Raw genomic sequence first — 22,122 nt, forward strand, 5'->3', positions numbered from 1 at the left:
TCTTGTAATAGGGTAATTACAATTTTTGAATGTTGTCAGCTGAAATTCTTGGATATTGCCCCTTTAAGCAGCCAACAGTACTTATGTAGGCTAAATGTACTTAGTCACATTTTCATCACTGGATGTGGGATGTACTGGACACATCAGAAGTGACGTTTTTTAAGAATATTTTTAAGGCTGAACTGTGATTTTGGGTTTGCTTCTACGCTAACACAACAGAAACGTGTATATATACAGATTTATAATTCTTTTATTTCTGACATCTTATTGTCCACGTGGAATTTGTAATTTTTGTTGGTTTTTTTCCAAGCCAATTGACCAATAAAATGCTTTTATTTTGATGATTTATTTGTTTGGTTTTGTTGAGTCTTATAGAAACGTGACGTGATGTGCAGCAGTCCATTAGGGCATCCATGTAGTGACAACACACCTAGTCTGAACACACCATCATCCACTTTGTACCTCATCTGGGGCTTAATTTGTTTACTGATGCATACCTTTGTGCTGAATCAGCATCCTCCTGTGGCTTGCCTCTCTAATATCTCATTAAACACACTCAGATCACTGTAGGTGTCCTTTTTTTTTTTTTTTTTTTCTTTTTTCTTTTTTGCAGGAGGGGCGCAGGAGGGTGTCCGGTGTTTCCCGACACGAGTCGAGTGGCTCCGAGCAGCGAGCAGAGCCCGACATATTCTGAACATCTTCCAAATGTTGAGCCCGAGTCGTGAAGTGCAGCTCTTGAGGGGGGCGAGGTTGAGAGGGAGGGAGACGACGAGGGAGCACGCAGGCAGCATCCGAGCGCATTTTCACCTCTGAGCAGCATCCCGACATCCTCGCTGACCGCAGCGCGAGCTCCGACTCGGCCAATTAAAGGTGGGTGAGCGTGCGGATCTTTCTTTTACCTAACGCGCGTGTGTTTGTCCTGCATCCGACTGGTGCGTGACGGGTTAAATTCTGCAGTTTTTTCGGCTGATGCGCCTGTCGGCTGTCCCGGCCCCGGAGGTGAGCTGATCAGACTTTAACACATAATACTGTCAGAATTTGGGATTGAGGTGTGAGGATATGTTCAATGACTTAAACGCTCCCGGGACGACGGAGCCTCGCCTTCGTCAGATGTTTCATGTTCATTTCATTCATTCTCTCAGCCTCCTGGTTTGGATCCAGGTGCTTGAGAGTCTAATGCAGCTTTATTTGGTAGGATGCAAGATGATGTCAGGTGTTTCTCGCCGCCTTACAGAGCTTGAATGAAAGCAGGTGTGTTCAGTCAGTTGCTCATTGAAAACATGAACACATAAACTATTATCACTCCTACAATTTGTGTTGTTATTAATATTATAAGAAAATGGTATGTTTTATCATAGTCGTCTTCTTTTATCCTTCCGGAGGGAGTGTCTCTTCTTACAAGGAGGTGATCTGGTCCAAAAGGCTAAATGCTCTGTACAGTTAACACTTAATAGCATCCATTATCTGACAGGAGGCTCCAGCCGGAGGCTCTCCGGCTGCGCTGCCTCCGCCTGCAGTCTGCTGCTCAGTGACTGGAGCCAGAGCTGCATGAAGGCCACACGAGAGCAACGGCTGCATTCTAATCTCATCCTCACCCAGAACGAAATCCCACATCTTCTGTGCTCTCATCACAGTGTGTTTGTCAATACCGCACATTGCTCTGAGGCCCCACCACCACCACCCCACCCCTCCTCCTCCTCCTCCTCCTCCTCCCTCATGTCCAGTGATTTTAATGAATCTGACAGGTGCAAGCAATATGGTGGAAACCTGTCTTGTCCTTTAGTTCACAGCAGCCAGATTTGGAGGGAAAATAGGTTGTCAGCTGCTGCTGCAGGCTTCTGATCAAAGCTCGCATTTTAGAAGTGATTATGTTCAGACGAGATTTCGTTTTGTGGGGGGTCATTTTGGATCCTCGTGTTCAAAAATCTGAAGTTGAGCAGCGATGCAGATTTGTTTGCAGGTGGTGCAGCTACAGCAAAGTAAACATTCGGCCATTTTCACGCGTGGCTGTTGATGCAGCAGTCATATTTTTTTCTCTTGCTTTCTGATGCCTCATGATTTATACATGTCCAGCGCTGTCAGAAGAGGGTGCGTATTTGTGCTTCATGCCCAGGACCTCACCCCGAGCGGTGCTCTCCCCTCATCGTCACTTGTGCAGAGAAAACGAGTAAAGTGAAAATGAAAGAGAAAATGATGAAGGGTGAAGGCACAGAGGTTGCTTTGTGGGGTCCCCACATCTGCAGTCATTGAATGCATTTCCGCCTCTTTAAAGCCCCGCGGACAAAGACCTGTCTGTCCTTCCAGTAAGGAGCGAGTTTGGAGTTTAGAAGGAACACAGGCACGGGCTTTGATTTCAGAGTGGGATGCACTGGCTCGGATTATATAAGATAAGGAGGAGGAGGAGGAGGAGAAGGGATGAAAGAGACATAATAAAAAGAGAAAGAGATCCTGGGAGAAACACAAGACGAGATGAAAAAAATAAAAATAAAAAATATGGGTAAATGACGGCGATGCAGTGAGATAGGGAGCGGAGTCGCACTGAGAGGACAAGATGTGGTGGAGAGAGATGATACGGAGCTGTCGCACAGCGCGGCGTACAAAGTTGAGGGAGGCAGCAGAGGAGGACAGGCAGGCTCGATCTGGGCCGTGGTGGTGGTGGTGAGAGTGACAGAAGTGAGGGAAGGGAAGAAATCGGGGATGAAAGAATGGAGAAGAAAATCAAGACTGGGTGAAGCGAGTGGGGGGGAAGAATACCAGATGGCATGTGCGCTCACGGGTTACAGCCCAAAGGACAGTGTGCGAATATAAAGATATCTCCTCGCATGTGTTTCCATGTGTGCGCTCGGCGAGGCGGCCCCTGATTTGGCCTCAGATGCTCCAAACTACCGCAGAAATGAAGGATTTGCTCGCTTCACAGATCTCGCGTGGAAACAGCAGATTGTGGTGGCTCCACGGGGCCCGCACTGCTGTGACAGACGGACCACGGTTCACTTTTGTCGTTTCTGTTTCGGGGCCAGCCATTCCTGCATCCCATTAATTAAACGCCGACAGCTCACGGGGGTCAACAGTCGTGGTGCGTGTTAGTCGGAGGGTGTGATCAGCTTACAATGCAGCGGCCTCAGATGAGAGTTCAAAGCGTATAAGATGAGGGCAAAACATTCCCGAAACACAAAGGCTGGGCACCGCAGTAATAAGATTACAGTGTAATTTGAGTTACAGAGACCGTGGCGGAGGACGCTACTTTTGTGCTCGCAGAGAGACACTGTTCTGTGTGACGCAGCTTTGTTCCATATTTTGTTTCAGATACAATGAAATCAGTGGGCTGTTAGGCTCCCTGCCCGGATTGTGGCACGCGGATGAGGAAGATACAATGCAGAGGGCTGTTATGAAGCCGTCTGCGGAGACAACACACACGGCTGTCACATTATGACACTGTGAGATGTTAATTATTTTCATCAAGCAAACAGAGGAAAAGGGTCTCTCTCTCTCTCTCTCTCTCTCTCTCTCTCTCTCTCTCTCTCTCTCTCTCTCTCTCTCTCTCTCTGTGCAGTTGCTTTTTCTAAAATATGTTCATTACAAGAGGACAGAAAGGTGGCGGGCACGAAAAGAAAGAAAGAAAGAAAGAAAGAAAGAAAGAAAGAAAGAAAGAAAGAAAGAAGCGCCTCATCATCTGCAGCCTGAGTAAAGTCGTCTTATTTTTGAGGCGCTTTAATCTTCACTGCGTGTTTATTAGCTGCTGCAGAGTGTTGCAGGTGTTCCCTCCTGGGCATTGTAAATGGAAAAAAAAATGCAGCTAAAAAGTTCTTTTTTTTTGTTTGTTTTTATCACAAACTCCCTTGATGTGCTGCTTCAGTTAACGTCACCGTAATCCCCCTCTGTGTACCAATTCATCACGACTCTTCTCAGGGAGTCTTTTGGGGGAAACAGATTCGGCCTGCAGCGCTTCTCATTCCAGACGTTTCCTGCTGGAAGCAGAGCGAGTCGTCGCTACAATCTTTAAGATTCATGAATTATTCCGTGTTTAAATTCAGGCACATAATCAATAGACAATCCCTGTCAGTGATCCAAAGCCAGATGGCCCTGTAAACATGCACATACACTTAAAAAGGAAGGGCCACTTTAAGGCATCAGTCCCTCGTGGTGCGGCATTTTAAACAACACTAAATTTGACCCATAAATCTAAGCATGATATTAAACTGAGCTCAGGTAAGTTATAAAGAGCTCTCTCTGCTTATGTTGCACCACTGGCTGTTTTTTTTTTTTTATATATATATAGTTGATGTCCAATAATAACCTCCAGGCAATGGAAGATAAATTGAATTTACAGGGACTACAAGATTCCCTGCAGATCATCAGAGGAGGTTGTTTTTTTTTTGTTTTTTTTTTTAAAAAGATTTTTAGAATGATTAGATAGCCTAATTGAATTTCTAATGCAACTTAAAGAAGGTATACAGGAACGAGAAAGAAAGAAAGAAAGAAAGAGCCTTTGTGGTGTACAGATAACCTTGACTGCATGCTGTCTGACTGTGAGCACTGCAGGTGTTTCCTCCTGTTCCCCCTCCTGGGCTTTTAAAATGAAAACCACAGGAAAGTTTCGTTTGGTCCAACCCCTTGATGTGTGGCCTCTGATGTCTCACCACGGAAAGCATCATCAATATCCCACCAGTGCTGCAATTAATCAGGATTCGCCTCAGAGACCTTCACAGAGTCTTGTGGAAATCATATTTTGCTCCGTTCTCTTTCTTGTTTTGGACGTTTATTTGAAGCTCACCTGAGCAAAGACTTTTAAAAGTAACAGTGTGCTCTCCGGCTGTGGAAGAGACTTGTGTCTTTCTTGACTCTCTTTTGAAAATTGTACATACTATGAGGAATATTTTGAGCCTGCTTATATCAACATTGATTTAATGAACAACTGATTAGATTTTGGGGGGTGATCTGATGATTTGAACAAGAAGGTTGAAGGTTTTTTCAGCCAGTATTGAACAACAGCAGTGTTCAATGAGCTCCAAATCTTGTTGTTTCCAGTATAAAATCACACCTTTAGTGTTTCTCTCAAATTAGAAGTGACTGCCTGCTTTGGAAAAAAAACAAGGCAACACAATCAAAGAAAGAAAGACAAAAGCACCCTTTCACTTTCAGTTTTGTGCCTCAGTGGGCGCTTCGGTCATCACTGGGTGACATCATCCAGGGAAACTGCTGAAACATCATCCCTGGATGATGTCACGCAGCTGTGAACAAGCAACGGGGTCAAGCATGATCTGTCACCTGCATACATCCTGAAGGGCACCAAACAGGTATAGAAGTAAAACGAAAAAAAAAGGAGTGGTTTACTGTACGTCAAAATAATAAGAAAACAATAAAATAATGTCCATGGTGCCGACTGTGTTTGACCTCACACATCATGGTTTTTTAATTTCTAGAGACGAAAGACTCAGCCAAGATGGCGACGGTCAGCGTGATCGCCATCAGCTTCCTGGTCGCCTCAGGTACGTTAAGAAAAATGAGTGATGGAAACTGTCTTTTTCCACTGATGGAGGTGCTGTCTTTTGGCATTTTTACTTTCTCGGGAAGCAATGTTTTATTTAGTAGTAAAGTCTGATGGTGCTCAATTTGCCCAATAGACAATCTGCTCAGTCATCCAGAGGAATATGTAAGAAAAAAGCTCTACAGGTAGAGAACCGAAAACATTCCTGTTTGAATAGAGAGGGAAAGGACTTGATTGCAGTTTTACAATACAGTGTTCACTTTTGATTGACATGTTCTTCTTTGTTTACAGCTCTTTCTGCCCCTCTGAAAGGTAAGACCTGGTGCACCAGTGCATCATACATAATTCTAAGTTATCTCATCAATTATGAAATATGAACCTTTCTTCACCTCTTATGTGTTTGACAATGCTTCCTCCATCTTCTGCCACCGTATAATCCAGTCGAGGAGGAGTCCAGGACGTTGTTCCACGGGGAGGACTTCCACATCTTGCTGCCCTCGCTCAGCTTGTTGGTCACGTTTCGCAACAGGTCTACGCCGCGGTCGCCCGAAGTGGTCCTGATGCGGGACGGCGTCATGCGCCACACTCGGGCCAAACTCAACCGCCAGCTCAGCCACCTCGTTGTAGACAGTGTGGGCGAGGGGGACGAGGGAGTGTACACCGTGAAGAATCCAGATAACCCAGAGGACGTCAGACGCATCACGCTCATAGTCCGAGGTACTGGATGACATCACAGGCAGAAAGTTACTACAACTACATCTGGTGTTTCAGCATGATTTTGATTTGCGGCACTAATGGTTTTGTTGTGTCCATGTAAAATAAATAACCAAACTAGATTAACACTTAGTAGAACGCGTACCTCCACTCGACTTTTACTTGGAGCCTTTTCACATTCCTCCACCTCTGGATGACATCAGAGCGACAACCACAGGATGAAGAATAAGCCTCTTACATCTGATCTGGAGTCAGAGTCAGGGTAGCGTAGGAGCTGACATTTCTCCCGCTCTAATCATGCAGTCAGCAGCCGATAAACCTCTCAGTTACACATCCTGTTTGTCCTCGGAGCGTTACGAGTTGCAGCGCTGTTGACTTTGGACTCTGACTAGTAATTCTGATGAGATTAGACACACACACAGGCACACGCTCACACGCACACACACACACAAACAGACGTGAGAGAAGGATGGAGTGATTCAAACATGCAGAGGGAGGAGTGGGCTCAAACCCAGCATGGATAAAGGCGACTGTAGCGTAGCAATATTTGGAAGATGTGCCATATGGAGGCAGAAATGTGTTGTGCAGTGATTCAGAGATGTGTGTGTGTGTGTGTGTTTGTTTGTGTGAGAGCATGCCGGAGCTGCCAGGCATTAATTATGCAGCTCTTTAACCACCGACCCACTCCTTTCTCCTTTCCTCCCTGCTGTTTTCTTGTCTTTATCTTGTCTTTACTGTCCTTTCAGTTTGTTTCCCTACCCTTTCATTTCAGCTCCCCTGGTAATTTTGGATCACTGCTCTTTTCTCTGCTATCCGTCCCCCTTTTTTGCCACATCTGTCAGGCCTCTTCCTCTCTCTCCCTCACCCCTATCCGTCCTTTCTCTCATTTTAAACGATGATTTCTCTCTCATTCTCTTCATTGCCTTCTGCCTAAACCTTGTGTCTTTTCTACCGTCTAGATTGCTCCATCGAGCAGAGCATTAAATATGGCGGCGACTTCGATGTTCTGCTGTTAGGGGTGACTCCTCCCATCACCCTGGAGTATAGGCCCATTGCTGTTGAGGCCAACGACACATCAAGGTAGAGTCAGAACAATTACGCTGGTAGTTTAACCCAAGTGAATCTGTAATGACATTTTCCTACCATGATGTATATACACTCTGACACATGGCGCAGAAAATGTTGAGGAAAGTTCATCCTCTTCGACTTTCCCCTTCGCAGACCTGCTCTGGTGCTGCTGACCAGCACTGGGATGACCAGGGACGGCTACCAGGGCCGAGTCAGCGTCAACGAGCGCCAGGTCACCCTCAGTAGTGTCACAGGTGCAGACGAAGGAAGCTACACTGTCAGAGATGCCGAAGGTCACATCCAAAAGAAAGTGTGTCTCAACGTCAAAGGTGTGAGCGCAGTCAGACGTCATTGTTTCCTCTTCAGTGCTTGACCTGTCTTTTTATCTGACCAGCCCTTCCATCAGGATGTTGTTGTTGTCGTTGTTGTTTCCTTCCTAGTTATAACGCTCCTCTTGTCTGCCATAATGGCTTTTTAAAGACCAAACGTTAATGGGCTCCAGCAGGCTAATGCATTTTTAGATGATCCGTTGGCCTGTGAAGAGCGCAGCCATGTATTTATTGTACGTCCTTCCTTCTTCTCTGTCTGTCTGTGTCTCAGAGCACCAAAACTTTCTGAAAGTGCCGTACGGCAAAAAACTGAAGATCAACCTGATACTCAACAGCTCCTTGGTCGACCTCTACTACACCCTCGACTCTGATAAAACAACCCATCTGCTGCTGGAAAAAGGAAAATTTACAGATGTAACTGGAGCCTCTTATTTCTTTTGTAGTCTCAACACTGTTGTGATTATTCATTGCCTGTATTGTACAGCAGAGAAAGGAGCTTTGATTTTAAATCACTAAACATGGGTGGCTGGTATTACTATTGCTATTACAGTCCTCTTTGAACTGCCTGTCCTTTCTGTTGGTGGTTATTTAGAAATTTTGTGGCAGTTATATTATGAAGTGCACAAATATACATTTACATTTACAATATGGACATTTAATAATAGATTTGATATTCAGTTATATAACTTAGCATGCCAGGGTTTCCTGCAGTGTTTTATAGTAGTCTGAATTAAAGATCATAAAAGAATGTGCACCCTTTTATGGAAATATGCCATTTTCTTTAGGGAGAAACAGCAAAGCAAAACTTTACACAGCAGAAAGTATATTTTATATTATATTTCATGTGAGTTCCATTATTTAAGTGTGTGTCTGTCAACTAAGTTGATTGCGAGACAAAATGAGTTATTGACGGCTCACCACCTCAGTAAAATAATATCCTCAGGGGAACTTTGTATGTCTATGTTCTTGATATACTTTAGGAGTACATAATAGACATTCTTTAAGGATACAACACAGAAGCTCCTATTTGCAAAATGCTCAGTATAGTGTGGCATGAAATTCCATATAACATTAATATTAGATAATCATGTAAGACAAAATGTCCCGCAAGGTTATTGTTTTTTTGCATTTTGTGCTGTTGATTCACTTAAGCGTCTTCAAGTCTTTTAACAGTTAACAGTTGATTTTCGTGTTAATTCCTTTGTTGGATTATTCGTTACAGTTATATGTATGTTCCTGTTGAGCTCTTTCAAGTTAGGGGGATAATTTTATTATCGCCTTTTCATTCCAGGCTCGAGCAGAACTGGGTCTCGAGGATCGTCTCTCTATGGAGGGTTCATTGGTTTTTCTGGATCAGGTCAGGGGTTCAGACGATGGCCAGTTCAAAATCACTGACATACTGGGATTCACTGTGGCCAGCATCCACCTGGAAGTCCTACGTAAGGATGGGGGTGGGGCAAAAGCACTCTAAAAACTTAAACTGACATGAACTCAGTGTTCGCAGTGAAACATTTAGACACGGTCGCGTGCAACAGTATTCGTAAAATTACACCCTATAAAGTCAGGTTCGAGACGGGACATCCTCTTTTGCTGCGACAGTCATGTTTAGAACAAAATTCTAAGTACTCAGTTTCTGAAGTTTTTGTTGATGATGAAAAGGTGAAATTGTTTTGTATGACCAATCTATTTTTCATATATTTAGATGTGTAATTTACAGAAAGTATGTGAATATTGATTTTCAGCCCCTCAAAACTTAAATTATTAAGGTGAAAATACTTAGACGAATTTGGAATAGACGAATTTGGGCTAAATGACATATATCATGTTGTGATGGCTGCTGAAAATAGTAGTGACAAAATTATGTGTTCTGTGTTTTGTCTGCTGTAGTCAGGCACTGGAATCTCAACACGTCAATGAAAGGTCAACTGAATTATTTCCTCTCCCACTCCTGTCCCTCTCTCCCCTTTCCCACCATGCCTACATGCAGCCTACAAGCTGGAGTCGCTATACGTGGCCATCATTGCCCTGTTGGGCCTGCTGGTTTTCCTTCTGCTGGTTTGCCTGCTGTCCTGCCTGATCAAAGTGAAGAAGAGGGCCAAGAGGTCTGCTGCCTTGGAGAAGCTTGCCCAGAACGCTGGCAAAGAGGATGAGGGAGAGGCTTTCAGACAGGTTGGAGGGAAAACTGACAATGTGGTGGTGGTGGTGGTGATGATGGTATTGTTGTCTTGCCATAATAAGTGAGTATTATCTCCTGCGCATCTTCACAGGTGGTCAAGAACATCACCAAACTCAGCGAAGAATCCAAGCATTCCCAGGCAGACACTACCGAGAAGTCTCAGAGCACTGAGGTTGATATTAAAGTGAGACCATATTTTATTTCTATTCTTCAACCTGAGTCTTTGAGAGGTTTTAATAATGTCTCCATGTTTTATGCTGTTTTCTGCGTTCAGACAGCTGCAGCATATTCAGAACGCTGCTGCTAGAGTCCTCACTAACATCAACAAAGTGGATCACATCAGTCCAGGTCTCAGATCTTTGCAGTGGCTTCCTGTGTGACAAAGAATTGTTATTGGTTGATAAAGCCCTGAATGGTTTTAAAGGTCCAAAATACATCTCTGACCTGCTGCTATGTTATGAACCGTACAGACCTCTCAGGTCTTCTGGGACAGGTCTGCTTAATGTCCCCAGAGTCAAAAACTAAATATGGAGGAGCAGCATTCAGTTTCCTGCATCACATACTGTTACTGGAACAAACTCCCAGAAAACCTGAGGTCTGCTCCAACCCTCAGTTCTTTTAAATCAAGCCTTAAAGCTTTTCTGTTTGCCACTGCCTTTTATTAAATCAGTTATAATTATTGGGATAGTTTACTCCTATCTTGCACTGCACTGTAACTGCACTCTGACTTTAATTCTCCTGTTTTAGCTTCTATTTTATTTTACTCTTCCTAAATCCTATTTACAAGCCCGTTCTATTGCCTTGTATGTCTGTTTTATCTTGTCTTTTTCTGTCTTTTGAAAAGCATTTTGAATTGTCGTGTTGCTGAAACAACTGACTGTGCTGTTTGTTTGAACTCAGGGTCTGGAGGTTTCCTCTAAGGAGGTTGGGATAGGTAACCTAGAGACCAGTGATTCTGGCGTTGGCTTCAACACCGCTCTCCCACTGGACACTGACACCGATGCCCCTGATCCAACCTCCGAGTCTGTGGCTGTAACCCTCCCTGTTGTCCCTGAAACCAAACCAAGTCCACCATCTGCTGCTGAGGCTAAGCCAAGCACTCCACCAGCTATAGAAATAAAGCCAAGTCCAGTAGCTGAGACTAAGACCTCCCCAGCGCCTGAGACCAAGAAAACCCCTGATCAGCCTGTAGAAGTAAAGTTGGAAGTGTCCCAACCAGCCGATGTTAAGCTCAGCCCAGCCCCCAGCCCTGAACCTAAGGCTTCACTAAGTCCAGCTGATCCAAAGCCTGCTGATCCTAAGCCTGCACCAAGCCCGGAGCCTAAACCAGCTGTTCCCAAAGCCACCACTCCAACACCTGAAAGTAAGAGTGCCCTGACCCCCACACCTGAGACCCCCAAACCGACCACACCAGAACCCATTACCAACGGTACACCTGAGCCAGGTCCGGATTCCAAACCAAGCCCAGATCACGCTGATATTATCGGAGGCTCGACTCCAAAAGTTGCTCCCCCTAAAACCCCTGAAGTGGAGCTGAAATCCAGCGGTGGCGCATTGGAGGCCAGCAAAGATGGCACTGCGGCTGAGGAGTCAACCACCACCACCACCTGAGAACTGACCCCATAAAAATCTAAGGGAAGCCCTACAGATTTTCTCCATCTACCACCACTGTAGACAATCGAACACCCCCCTACCAAATAATGAAGAAACCACTGAAACTGGGGCGCGGACTTTGGTTTAACATGTCTAATGCCTGAACACAGTATTATCTTGATAACGGTATCTCACTTGTCTATAACTAACACATAAGTTTTTGAGACTTTCTGATTCTGAACAACTCCACACAACAAATGTGGCCTCTTGATTGTTAAACGTTTTAGTTGTGTACACCTTGCAGCCTAATCTTTGGGGGGTAAAACTGTAACGGTAAGACTGCAAATCAAATCCTTGCAGAGTTTACAAATAAAACTCCACATAAGGTCTTTTCTAACATATTGAGGGAGCCTGAAAGGTTTACATTTCATTTAAACAAGAACATACCAGTCGCTCTTTGTTGACCTCAAAGGTATGCTATGCAGGATTTTGTCAAAAAACAATGCAAGGACTAATCCTTCTTAATTATCCCGACCCGCTAACAGTGTGTGGCGGTGTCTGTATTTACATATACCCTGCCCCTGTAAAGGGCGGGGTATATTTTAGTAATTATTTTAGTAAGAATTTTGCCCTGTGGAGGATGTTTCTGGACGTCAACTTCTGGGCAGTGGTGTTTAGCTCCCAGCCAATAACAGCGTCCAGGTTGACTCTATAAGACATAGCGACCTGGTTTCATTGCTGTCTCCGTCTCTCTCCTCTGCTCTCTGCTCTGTCGTACCGAGGACAGGGCTGAGCTACTCACACACGAGCACAGAGACAAGTGAAGTATGAGCTTTGGGTTGCATCCACACATAATCCGGAGGACAGTGCCGAGCTGTGAGCGTGTTTATATGTGCTTTAGGAAATAACCACCATGAAACATTTGAAAAATAACATTTTCACTGCTTTTGCTCTTGCTGACGCCGCTCCCTCTCGTCATTCACTATCTAGCTTGCTAGTCTACTGCTGGCTCTCTCTCTGAAGGGTGTGTTTACAAATAGCAACTGAAAAATCCTGCGTAGTATACCTTTAACTAACTGTCGTTTCCCATCTAAGGTCTAATGGTCGTTCCTTCCTATTAGCATGTGGATAAAACAGACAAACTGCATGAAATTTTCAGCCAAACTTTACTCTCGCCTTTTTATTGGAAGCCCCTTCGATCACACAAACGACACTCATGTTGTTGGCATTTTTGTACATAGCTTAATCGTGGATGTTATAAGCTTGTGCCAGTCCTCTGGCTTTAGAAACATGTGCAATGCATTATCACATATAGAAAACAAAGATAAGTTTTGCACAGCTTTAACCACACAAGAAAACATATTAACACTACTAACCCCACTATTTAACGTTTCTCAGACTGAGACTCTCTGTAGATATCTCAGACGATTAACATGTGTTTTGCAAACTGATCGCAAAGGTTCGGATCAACCACTCCACTTTAATCTGGACGGCTCTACAAAAATCCGAAAGTTTATGAGGCTTCAGACACTTAATGGGACCACTGTATACCCACTGTACGTTGAGCTTGTCAGAAGGTGAAATACTGAATGAAAGTGTCTGGTAAATTCAAAAAGAGCATGCTTGCTAGTTTCTTTGTTCTTTTCTTTTCATTTTCCAAGTCTTTCATTCATTATTTGATTCTCTCTATTTTCCCTTTCCTTTGCTCGGCATTTCTAATTACTTAAAGCAACTTTGGACTTTTTTGCAAATTGATGGCCCCTTTTCTCATGTTAGCGTTGTCTATCAACAACCTATTCGGTCTTTTCAGCCATGTCTTGAAGACCTCCTCCTACTGGCGGTCCAAAACTCCCGTGCATTGTGTAAACATCAACACTTAGTTCAGTCTGGCTAACTGAGCTAACGGTGGCTACAGTTAGGATTGACCTAAGCACCAAGTAAACCTATCTATCCATCAGGAAATCAACAAGCAGAGGCAGCGCTGCCTCAGATCATAAAAAGGAAAACCAGAAAACATTTTCTCCACATCCAGTTTCACCAACATAATGGTGGTGACTAGTGGAGGATGTGGTGGCGTAAAGCGTTACTCCCTCCTCACAGGAGACCATAACTACCCATCCACGTCATACAGACCAGATCAGGCGTTCGGAACGCATTGTACTGATGCCAGTAAAACAGCGACATAGCGTTGCTTTAAGTACTTATGAAGACAGCCTTTAACATAAATTTGAATCTTGTGAACGTTTTGTTTCTTGCGTCTTTGATCATTTTGATCACTAGCATGCTGAATGCTCCAAAATACTCCTTAGAGGCCTTTGTCAATGCCACAACATCATCTGTCCAGAGCTGTTCTACGTGAGTTTGAAGCTATGTGGATGTTAATTCAACACACATTCGTCTTAGTTTAAGCTCTTGTATGGTACAGAGGAGGTGTGCAGAAACATTGTAGTGTTATAAAATGCATGTCTCTACCTCATGTTTTAACCGACCACTAGGAAACCAATGACAGTGCACTGATATCAACAAAGAAGCATTTTGGATCTTTGAGAGAAGCACAAAATGGCAGCCATGAAAATTAAATCAAATGAAATGTAGGAAAAGTGAAAGCAGCACATCCGTCTACAACCAACTGGCCTTTCTTGGTAGCTTTCCTAAACTGACTGATTTTTTCTTACAGACATTAATATCAGGCGATATGTCAGCGTTTTAAAAAGCCATACGACATAGGTTTAGATGTCAGATTTGATACAAAGATTATTACACACAATAAATAAACTAAAACAAACAAAAAAAAATGAAAGGGGCCTCGATGTTGAATAGACAGTATCAGATGTATTACACATGGAAAAATGCATTATAATGTAAAACACTGAATATGCCTAATTTCTTGCCTGGATCTTTGAAGGAACCACAAACCTATTTTGGCATTACTAAATATTTTTCTTTATACATACAGAATATATACGCACACACACAAAACCAACACACACATTCCAGCCTTGTAAATATTGCATGTGTACGCCAGTTTAACCCCCTTAAGGCTGAATGTCTTTAGTGTATAGAACGGTTGTTGTATTATACTTAAAAATAAAAAAAAGCAAACTAATTTAAATTTCTCACCAACATTAAATCCAGAATATAAAATATATACACATACATTAATATGTAATATAAACACTAATAATCACTAACGTCTTGAACTAATTTAACAACCAAATATTGTAAAAAAGAAAATATATCAAAACTGTATTAGATCTTTTTAGATCAATTATCTGCTGTTATTGCCATTCCAACCTGATGATACCCACAGCATACAGTATCTCTCACAGTATTTACATGTTGTATTAAGCTGTTTAACCTGTGTCACTTAAAGCATCGACTGCAGCATGCCCACGACATCTTATTGTCCTGAAGTTGTGTCTGTGTGTGTGACCAGAGGAGTGACGTTTCAGTGTGACCCTCACTGTGTGTTTGGGATTTCCGTGTTCGTATTATGCACATGATGTACGAGTGTGAGTGATTTATGACTGTGTTTAACCCGGTATAGTCTATGCATATGCAGTTTGTACAGAATGAAACAACTGTGCTTTACGTGTGCTTCTCCATCCGTCCCGAGTAAGGTATTCATGTGCCTGCTTAAACTGTCTCGCAAGTGCTGTGTAGAAGTCATGAGTGTGAATGTGTTTGAAGCCACGAACATGTCGTAAAAGATATTGTAACTTTGAGATGTTTGAGTGAGTCTCGTCTTTGTTTAGTGCCTAAAACACGTAGTGGATAGCTGGCCTTGTTTTCTGGCATTAGCCGACACTCCTAATGGCACCTTTTTTCCTCGCTGGGGATTCACAGACGTTGAAAGCCGTTTGCACACCACTGACTGGCCTATGACATGCTCACGTGCAGAGGATATGTGACTTCTTGTATAAAAAATGGTTTTCAAGGGGATTTCTGAGTAGCGTAAGGAATGCTGAGCGTGCTCTATTCATAAGCGAGGGTGTTTTTTCCATTCCATTAATCAAGACACGGTTTGGAGTATGTGAGTGAATTCATGATAGCAGCAGATGAATGACAGAGCGCTGTGTGGCTAACCCTCGGGGTTATGTTGTGGTAAGCAATTGATGCGGGGGGCTGCTAAAACGGCATTTTCGTGCACCACCACTTCTGTATATTGTCAGTGATTGTAAAACCAAGCCACTCAGAGTTGAGAGAGGCAGATTAGGGTGTGGTGGGCAGGACACGCCTTTGGTTTCCACGTAACCAGCATCTCAAAGAGGGGTCAGTCTAGTGGGATTGGAGTTATTACATCTAACTGGTGCCAGAGGGATTCTGTTTCCTACCCACCTCTGGTAGCCCACGAAAAGGAACCACTACTTTTAATACCACTGGCACTTCTTGCACTCTGTGAGTCGTCTCTGCCCTGATCCTCTCTGTTTACTTCTGCTGTTCTGGCCTTGGTGTGGTGTGACATCCCACATGTTCTCTCTGTACTCCCCCTTTTTGCACAACACTTCACACAGATGTTTTGTAAAGAAGACTAGTTTTTTTTCTTCTTTATTTCGTGTCTAAAGGAATACTAAGAATAAACAAGCGATTATGACACTTTGCTGTCCTGCTGTCTTTGTTTCCACAGAGCAACGCACTCACCGAAGGACAGTTCTGTCTCAGAGCTGTCCACCCCGTCTCGCAGTGAGTCATCTCGCTCAATGTCAGCCATCAGTTGTTCTCAGTGTCACGCGCCACTTTCTCACCCTTCAGGCCGTGCGTGCCATTAATCCCACTTGTTTTGAGCGGCCAGAACCTCGCCGGGACACATCGGGGCAGAGGAGGGACAGCAGAGATATTTATAAACAGGCCAAAGGTAAAAGCATGATGCTGTTAGCACCTGTCATAGACTCTGAAGCTCCAGGCTGGCCGCAAATTACAACCCTCCTCATGCTTTGTTCTCCTCAACATTTATAAATACATACATACATCAGCTCAGGATATATTTGAAGCATCATGTTTCACCACATTTATTTCCTCAAACTTTAAATCATTCAAGCAATTCCAGTACTAGAACATCAAAACAAATGTATTTAATGTAGACTTTCTCTATTTACAACACCTTTTCTGCAGATTATAAAAAACATTGTATAATAATAAGGGAGAAACTAACCATTATTATTATCTAAAATATTGTCAATTTTTTTTTTTATCAATTGTTTTGTCTATAACAAAAGAAAATGATGAAAAATGTTCATCATGACTTCCCCAGATTCGGAGGCAATGTCTTCAAATGTCTTGTTTTGTTCCAAACCCAAAAATATTTGGTTTATTTCAACAGATTAAAAGAAAAGCAGTTAATCTTTCAGTTAGAAAAGCTGGAACTAGCGAATGTATGACATTTTTCCCTGAAAAGGCACAACGCAGAAGTTCCACAGAACCCCTTTATTTGATTATCCAAAGCGTCGACAATTAATTAATTAAATTTAGCAGCTCAGTAGGTCAGTCCACAAAAATGTCAGCCACAGTTTTTGCCCTATAGCAGGCTGTAACTTGGCAGGGAGGTCAAGGGCGCGCGTGTGTGTGCTCATGCCAACACACTAAAAGTGGGCATGCCAGTGGGAGTGGCCTAACTTCTAAACTGATTTATGTAACATGACTGAAACAGTCAAGTGTTTGTGAGGTTGTGTGTGTGTGTGTGTGTGTGTGTGTGTGTGTGTGTGTGTGTGTGTGTGTGTGTGTGGATACTCTGATACGTGTTTGAATGCAGCTAGTTCAAATACCCACTTGTTTAGCCAATAGTTTCAGTTTGAAGTGTGACAATAAGACAAATAGAAGATTCGTATTAGAAATCTCTTGTTGTTGTTGACAACAATCCACTATCATAGCGAAGGGCTAAAGATCTTAAGTGCTGCCGTGTTATTCCCATCGTCTGTGTCGCATGGATTATAGAAGGGGAACAGAGGAACCATGACTGTTCCCATCGTGAACGTATAGATTGGCGCCATGGTAATAGCATTATAGAAAGACACCTCCTCCTTTTCACAGTCTAAGAACACACCGATGCGGGCAAGACGAACAGATACGGTGACCTTGGTGGGCTTCGGGTCGGTGCAGGCGATGATAGATCCGCCCTTCAGGGCCAGGGTCCAGTGGCCACCGGAGGTGCCAGTAGCAGTGGTCTCACCTCTTGGAACGTCATCTTGTGCCACTCCCAACCTCCATGCTGTCTTATGCCCCACCTCCACCTCCCAGTAGTGTCTCCCTGTGGTGAAGCCCTGACGGCCAAACACACAGTAATAGTAATGGAAGCGCCGTGGGTTGGGCTGGCAATCCTTCGTGTCCTTATCCTCCTCAAACCACACCGAGGTGCACGACTCGGACAGGGACAGATTAGGATGGGCAGTGTCAGGGTCAAAGGTCACTGATGTAATATCTGTAGGCAAGCAGAGATTAAGTAAAGTGAGCTTTGTTGTTGCTTTGCACGTGTTCTGTCAAATAAGATACATGAACATACTCGGGTAAAGGCAGCTTTTCATGTGCTTCCATATCCTGTACTGTATGGGCCCCACAAACTGACCGGCGCGCACCTCGGTGTCCACCTCTGCTGGAGGAACAAAGCTGACCTGAGACCTGCTTTGACAAAATGGGAGGGAAGCGGGGAGGCCCGAATGATGAAAACTGCAGAGTGTCACATCAGCGTGAGGATTATGAAGATGGATTGATGTGCAGAAATGCCAAGCGTGCACATACACAGGACTAATGAGGTGTGGGGGAAACAGTTAGTTTGATGGAACACTTGCCTTTTTACGAGATCTTGAATTTCCTGCAATGAGAGAGACGGTTTAGGAAAGTTTGCGTGTATTTGCTAAAAACGGATGGTGGGGACAGTCGTCTTTGTTTGGACTCCTAAAATGCGGGCTGCCAGGCTGCCTTGTAGTGTCCATTACTATTTGCTGACCAACACATCGACTGGCTTCTGTCTTTCTACTTTCAAATGAGAAATTGATTTTGACCTGCAGAAGGAGGCAAGTCAACTGTTTAGTCAATCAATGCCTATAATTGATCAAATAAGTGCCGGTGAAGAGGCTCAGAACAGCTAACAGGGTTGCACTGCAGCTCTTGGAACCTGCAGAGTCACATGGTTTACCAGCAGCTCTGCACTCCGAGGAGTCCAAACAGAGGGAACAGTTATAAACTGTTATGGCAATCGCAAGTAAGGTAAGTAATGTTTTGTTCCAGGCCCAGGAGAGAGCTGACCAAGTGTGGCTCTGCCGTTGTGCACAGAACTTTCCAGAATGTTTTATGGAAGGAGGCCAAACTATTCTCCACCTCCTCTTCTGTACCCACTCACACATCAGCTCAACCCCCAAATTTACATCACCCCCCTCGCCGCACCCCTGCTTTTTACAACTGCAGTAAATTCAAGCCAATTATAAGCCAAACCACCGTGACAGTCCTTTTTTTAGCCTCCTCACTTTGAGCAGTTTCGGACTGTCCTCCTCTGTCAGTTTGCTGTTGAGCACCGTGATGGCTCTCTCCAGGTCCCTCCCTTGGCCGGCTATTTTCTTCTCTCTTTCCTTCAGCTGCTTCAGTTGTTTCTGTCTCTCCCTCTGCAGTCGCTCCAGGTCCTTACACTCCTCCTCATCCAGGAAACGATGGAGGTTCTCAAACTCGGCCCTGATTTCTCGTTCCAAGGCATCAAAACTGCTCTGAAAGACGGAACAGGAACAGAGGCGTGGACATGACGACGTACTCATTTATGTCGTGTTAAACTGAAATTACTGTGTACGAAAGAGTGCATTTCTGCAAAGGAGAGGGATTAATAATGCAGCAACAGTACCTCTACTTCCACTGACTCTATGTACGTCTCTCTCTCTGCCTCTCTGCACTCATCTACCTCGTGCTTGATTCTTTTAATAGCCTGGATAAGCTTTTCCTGTAACACACACGCACACACACATTGGGAAAAAAACCCCACATCATATAGTAATATTAGTAAAGAGCACATACTAGTTTATTTGCCTATAAAAAACACAACAAATTCAAATAAATATGGCCACAATGGGAGTGAAAATGTAATCCCATGTCAGCTGTTCTACATACAGCAGCAGGTGAAGACCATAAAACATGAAGCCTACCTTGTAATCGCCGAGAAGCTGTTTATTGCAGTTGTTGTTGGTGTCTTTGGCGTGGTTTCGGTACATTCCAGTTCTGCAAAAAAAAAAAAAAAAGACAATAATTGACAAATACCGAAATCGGGAAGACTCTCGAGAAAGCACAACAAAAGTGATGGAGGGAGCGAGAGGGAGGGACAAATTAGAGGAACATGAAAGCACAACAATACGGAGAGGGAGAGGGAGAGAGGGAGAAACACACAGGCTACGGTGACTAATAGAGCAACAAGGACATACGTCCAAGCAGAAAATGAACTAGAGAAAAGGTATTGACAGGCACAGATCAGTATCCACAGCCTGACTTGAGGATATATGGATCCAATAAAGGTATAGAGGAGGGAAAGGAGGAGTGCAGATGACTGTAGTTGCCAGGAGGGCTTGCTGGCAGGCTGGCTGGTTGGTTGGTAGGCTGGGAGCAGCGATTTATGGCAGCCGACACATAAGAGTCTATTTTTGTCCGCCAGTGTCTTTGGAAACAAAGAAGAATCTGGTGGTGGAGAGCGGCAGCCAGGCAGTCAGTCAGATATAGTGTTTCATATCTGCAGTTGTTTTGCCTGGAAGGGAGACAATGCATGTTTATTTTTGATAGGCGTCTGGGGGTATGAGAGGAGCCAGTGTGGCTGCTCTGAGCAGTCATACTGCTTGATTCGAAGATGCTGGTCGGGTATCCGTACCATGCTGGCTTCATATTGTCTGAGAGGGCGAGCACTGTTTCCACAGGCATCGTCAGCGTTTCTGCTGCCTGCTCCACTGGGAGTTCATATCTGCAACCCAGATGCCTAAACATAAGTCTCTTTTTTCAGTCTGACTGCTTCACATCCAAACTTTTAATATCTCTACCTCTACTTTTGTCTCCCTCGTCACTCCCCCCCCACACACAGAGACAGACAGACAGACACACACACACACATACACACACACAGACAGGGGGGTCTGGCTATGGGTGAAGCGCACTGAACCAGCATTACTCAGCTCTGCAAATGTTCCTCATCTATAATTCATGGTGCCCGGTCCTGGCAAGTGACTGCGCTGAGCTGAGGTTGAGCTGCAAACACCAGTGCGCCACAGTATGCGGCAGGTGGCGGGGACACCGACAGGATGATTCAATAAAAACACAAAGGCACACTGGATGAAGTCATGGAGGCATGCCCAGCAATAACTGACTGACTGAGAATCGAAGCAGCTGTTAATTAGTGTTGTCTGCTCAATTTCAACTTAATGAATTGTCTTTAATTGAAAAGCCAATTATAGGATTTAAGATTCCTTCTTTTTTTTGTTTTGTTTTACAATCCTCATATCGACGCATGTGAATTTGAACTGAATTTGACTTTTTATAGTGACAGACAGAAATAATCATATATTACAGGTTTACTGCTAGATAAAGGCCCAGACACAGACACATAATAGGATATGTATATATAGAAAACATACGGCATATACTGTATTTAGAAAAACAACAACTACGACAGTCAGTTGTAAGATAAGATGGGAAAGAACACTGGAAAAGTTAGACATCCCAGCCCTGCAGCTCCTCGTGGGAGAGATGCCACAGTATGTTAAGAAGAAGCAGTTAATGACCAACTGCTGTGCTAACCTCAAAGGAATTAAATAACAACACCCCACTCAAGTGGTGTTGCAGGAGAGCTGAGAGGAAGGCAGAGGACAAGTAGCAAGCTTTAGGTGGGCGTTTGCAAAAGATATGCAGAGGACCTGGGGGTTATTAATATCAAGCTGAACTCAACAGTAGCCTGGTGATACCCGAGGCTGAGTTATGGACACACTTAACAACCCTGATAGTCATGTGCATGGTGGAGTTCAGGTGGTCAGATAGAGGAAAAGCCTATCTATTAGCAGCTTATTCTGTTCGTGTAAGAGAGCACGATTACATCAGACAACTGGAGCTGTTATTTTTTTTTCCAGTTCCAGAAAGTTGCCGGATGAAATTAAATTATCTGGGAGCCTTCTCGATGGTAGTGCTGATCGTGGCTCTGCACTGGGTGGAAGGGAATAAACCAGGAAACGCTTTAATCTGCTGCGATTCTGTTTCAGTTCTTAAGAGCCTGAGAGCCTTCATTTCCAGCTGGCAACTCAATTTATTTCAGATTTGTTCAGCAAGGCATGTCAGCTCTGTTTGGGTTCCTGCACATGTTAGTCACAAGGAAGGTGAACAGGTCAGCAAAACAAGCTCTACAAAGATGCTGTAGAATTACAAATATAACATGTGTAATATGTAACCAGTTTAGCTGAAAGTAATTCAGAAATTAACAGCAAAAATGATTGACAGAATTTGATAAAGCAACAGTTGTTACCAGGTGTCAAGCAATATGACCTTTTCAGGGTTAATACTGATTATTAGAAATCAAGAGGACTGAAAAATAATATTTGGGGCCGATATTCATTTGCAGTAAAAATGAAACTCTTACTCTCTACATTTCGAATTTACTCATGTACTATTCTGAAGTGCAGTTTTCAAGTACTTTATACTTCCTCTCCACTACATCTATTTCCTACATATTGTAACTAGTGACTTTGCAGAATGGCATTATAAAGGGTTTATGGGCTATTAATTGTGATCTGTTACCAATCAGATATTGTTGTGGG

At 43.8% G+C, this 22,122-nt stretch overlaps 2 protein-coding genes across 5 annotated transcripts; one reads left to right on the plus strand and one right to left on the minus strand.

Moving 5' to 3' along the window:
• Positions 1-898: 898 nt before the first annotated feature.
• si:dkeyp-77h1.4 lies at positions 899-17,118 on the plus strand. The gene is made up of 11 exons (XM_037074933.1): positions 899-999; positions 5,421-5,486; positions 5,777-5,797; positions 5,927-6,202; positions 7,159-7,279; positions 7,421-7,596; positions 7,868-8,010; positions 8,888-9,035; positions 9,584-9,765; positions 9,864-9,956; positions 10,673-17,118. The coding sequence occupies exons 2-11, from the start codon at positions 5,441-5,443 to the stop codon at positions 11,381-11,383; spliced, it is 1,917 nt and encodes a 638-aa protein (XP_036930828.1). The 5' UTR covers positions 899-999; positions 5,421-5,440; the 3' UTR covers positions 11,384-17,118.
• On the minus strand, positions 16,348-20,531 carry si:ch73-54f23.4 (zinc-binding protein A33). Of its 4 annotated transcripts, none has more exons than XM_037075021.1 (7): positions 20,490-20,531; positions 19,486-19,558; positions 19,188-19,283; positions 18,823-19,056; positions 18,148-18,170; positions 17,862-17,977; positions 16,348-17,780 (listed from the first exon to the last, which is right to left on the minus strand). In XM_037075021.1, exons 1-7 carry the CDS (start codon positions 20,510-20,512, stop codon positions 17,227-17,229), a joined length of 1,119 nt encoding a protein of 372 aa, XP_036930916.1. In that variant the 5' UTR covers positions 20,513-20,531; the 3' UTR covers positions 16,348-17,226. The 4 variants fall into 4 exon arrangements, with proteins under 4 accessions (XP_036930916.1, XP_036930919.1, XP_036930918.1 ...); XM_037075024.1 differs by lacking the exon at positions 20,490-20,531 and adding an exon at positions 19,796-19,991; XM_037075023.1 differs by lacking the exon at positions 20,490-20,531 and adding an exon at positions 19,759-19,990.
• Between the last annotated feature and the right edge of the window lie 1,591 nt (positions 20,532-22,122).

This window comes from Acanthopagrus latus, chromosome 17 (genome assembly GCF_904848185.1).
Source record: "Acanthopagrus latus isolate v.2019 chromosome 17, fAcaLat1.1, whole genome shotgun sequence".
Classification (NCBI taxonomy): Eukaryota; Metazoa; Chordata; class Actinopteri; order Spariformes; family Sparidae; genus Acanthopagrus; species Acanthopagrus latus.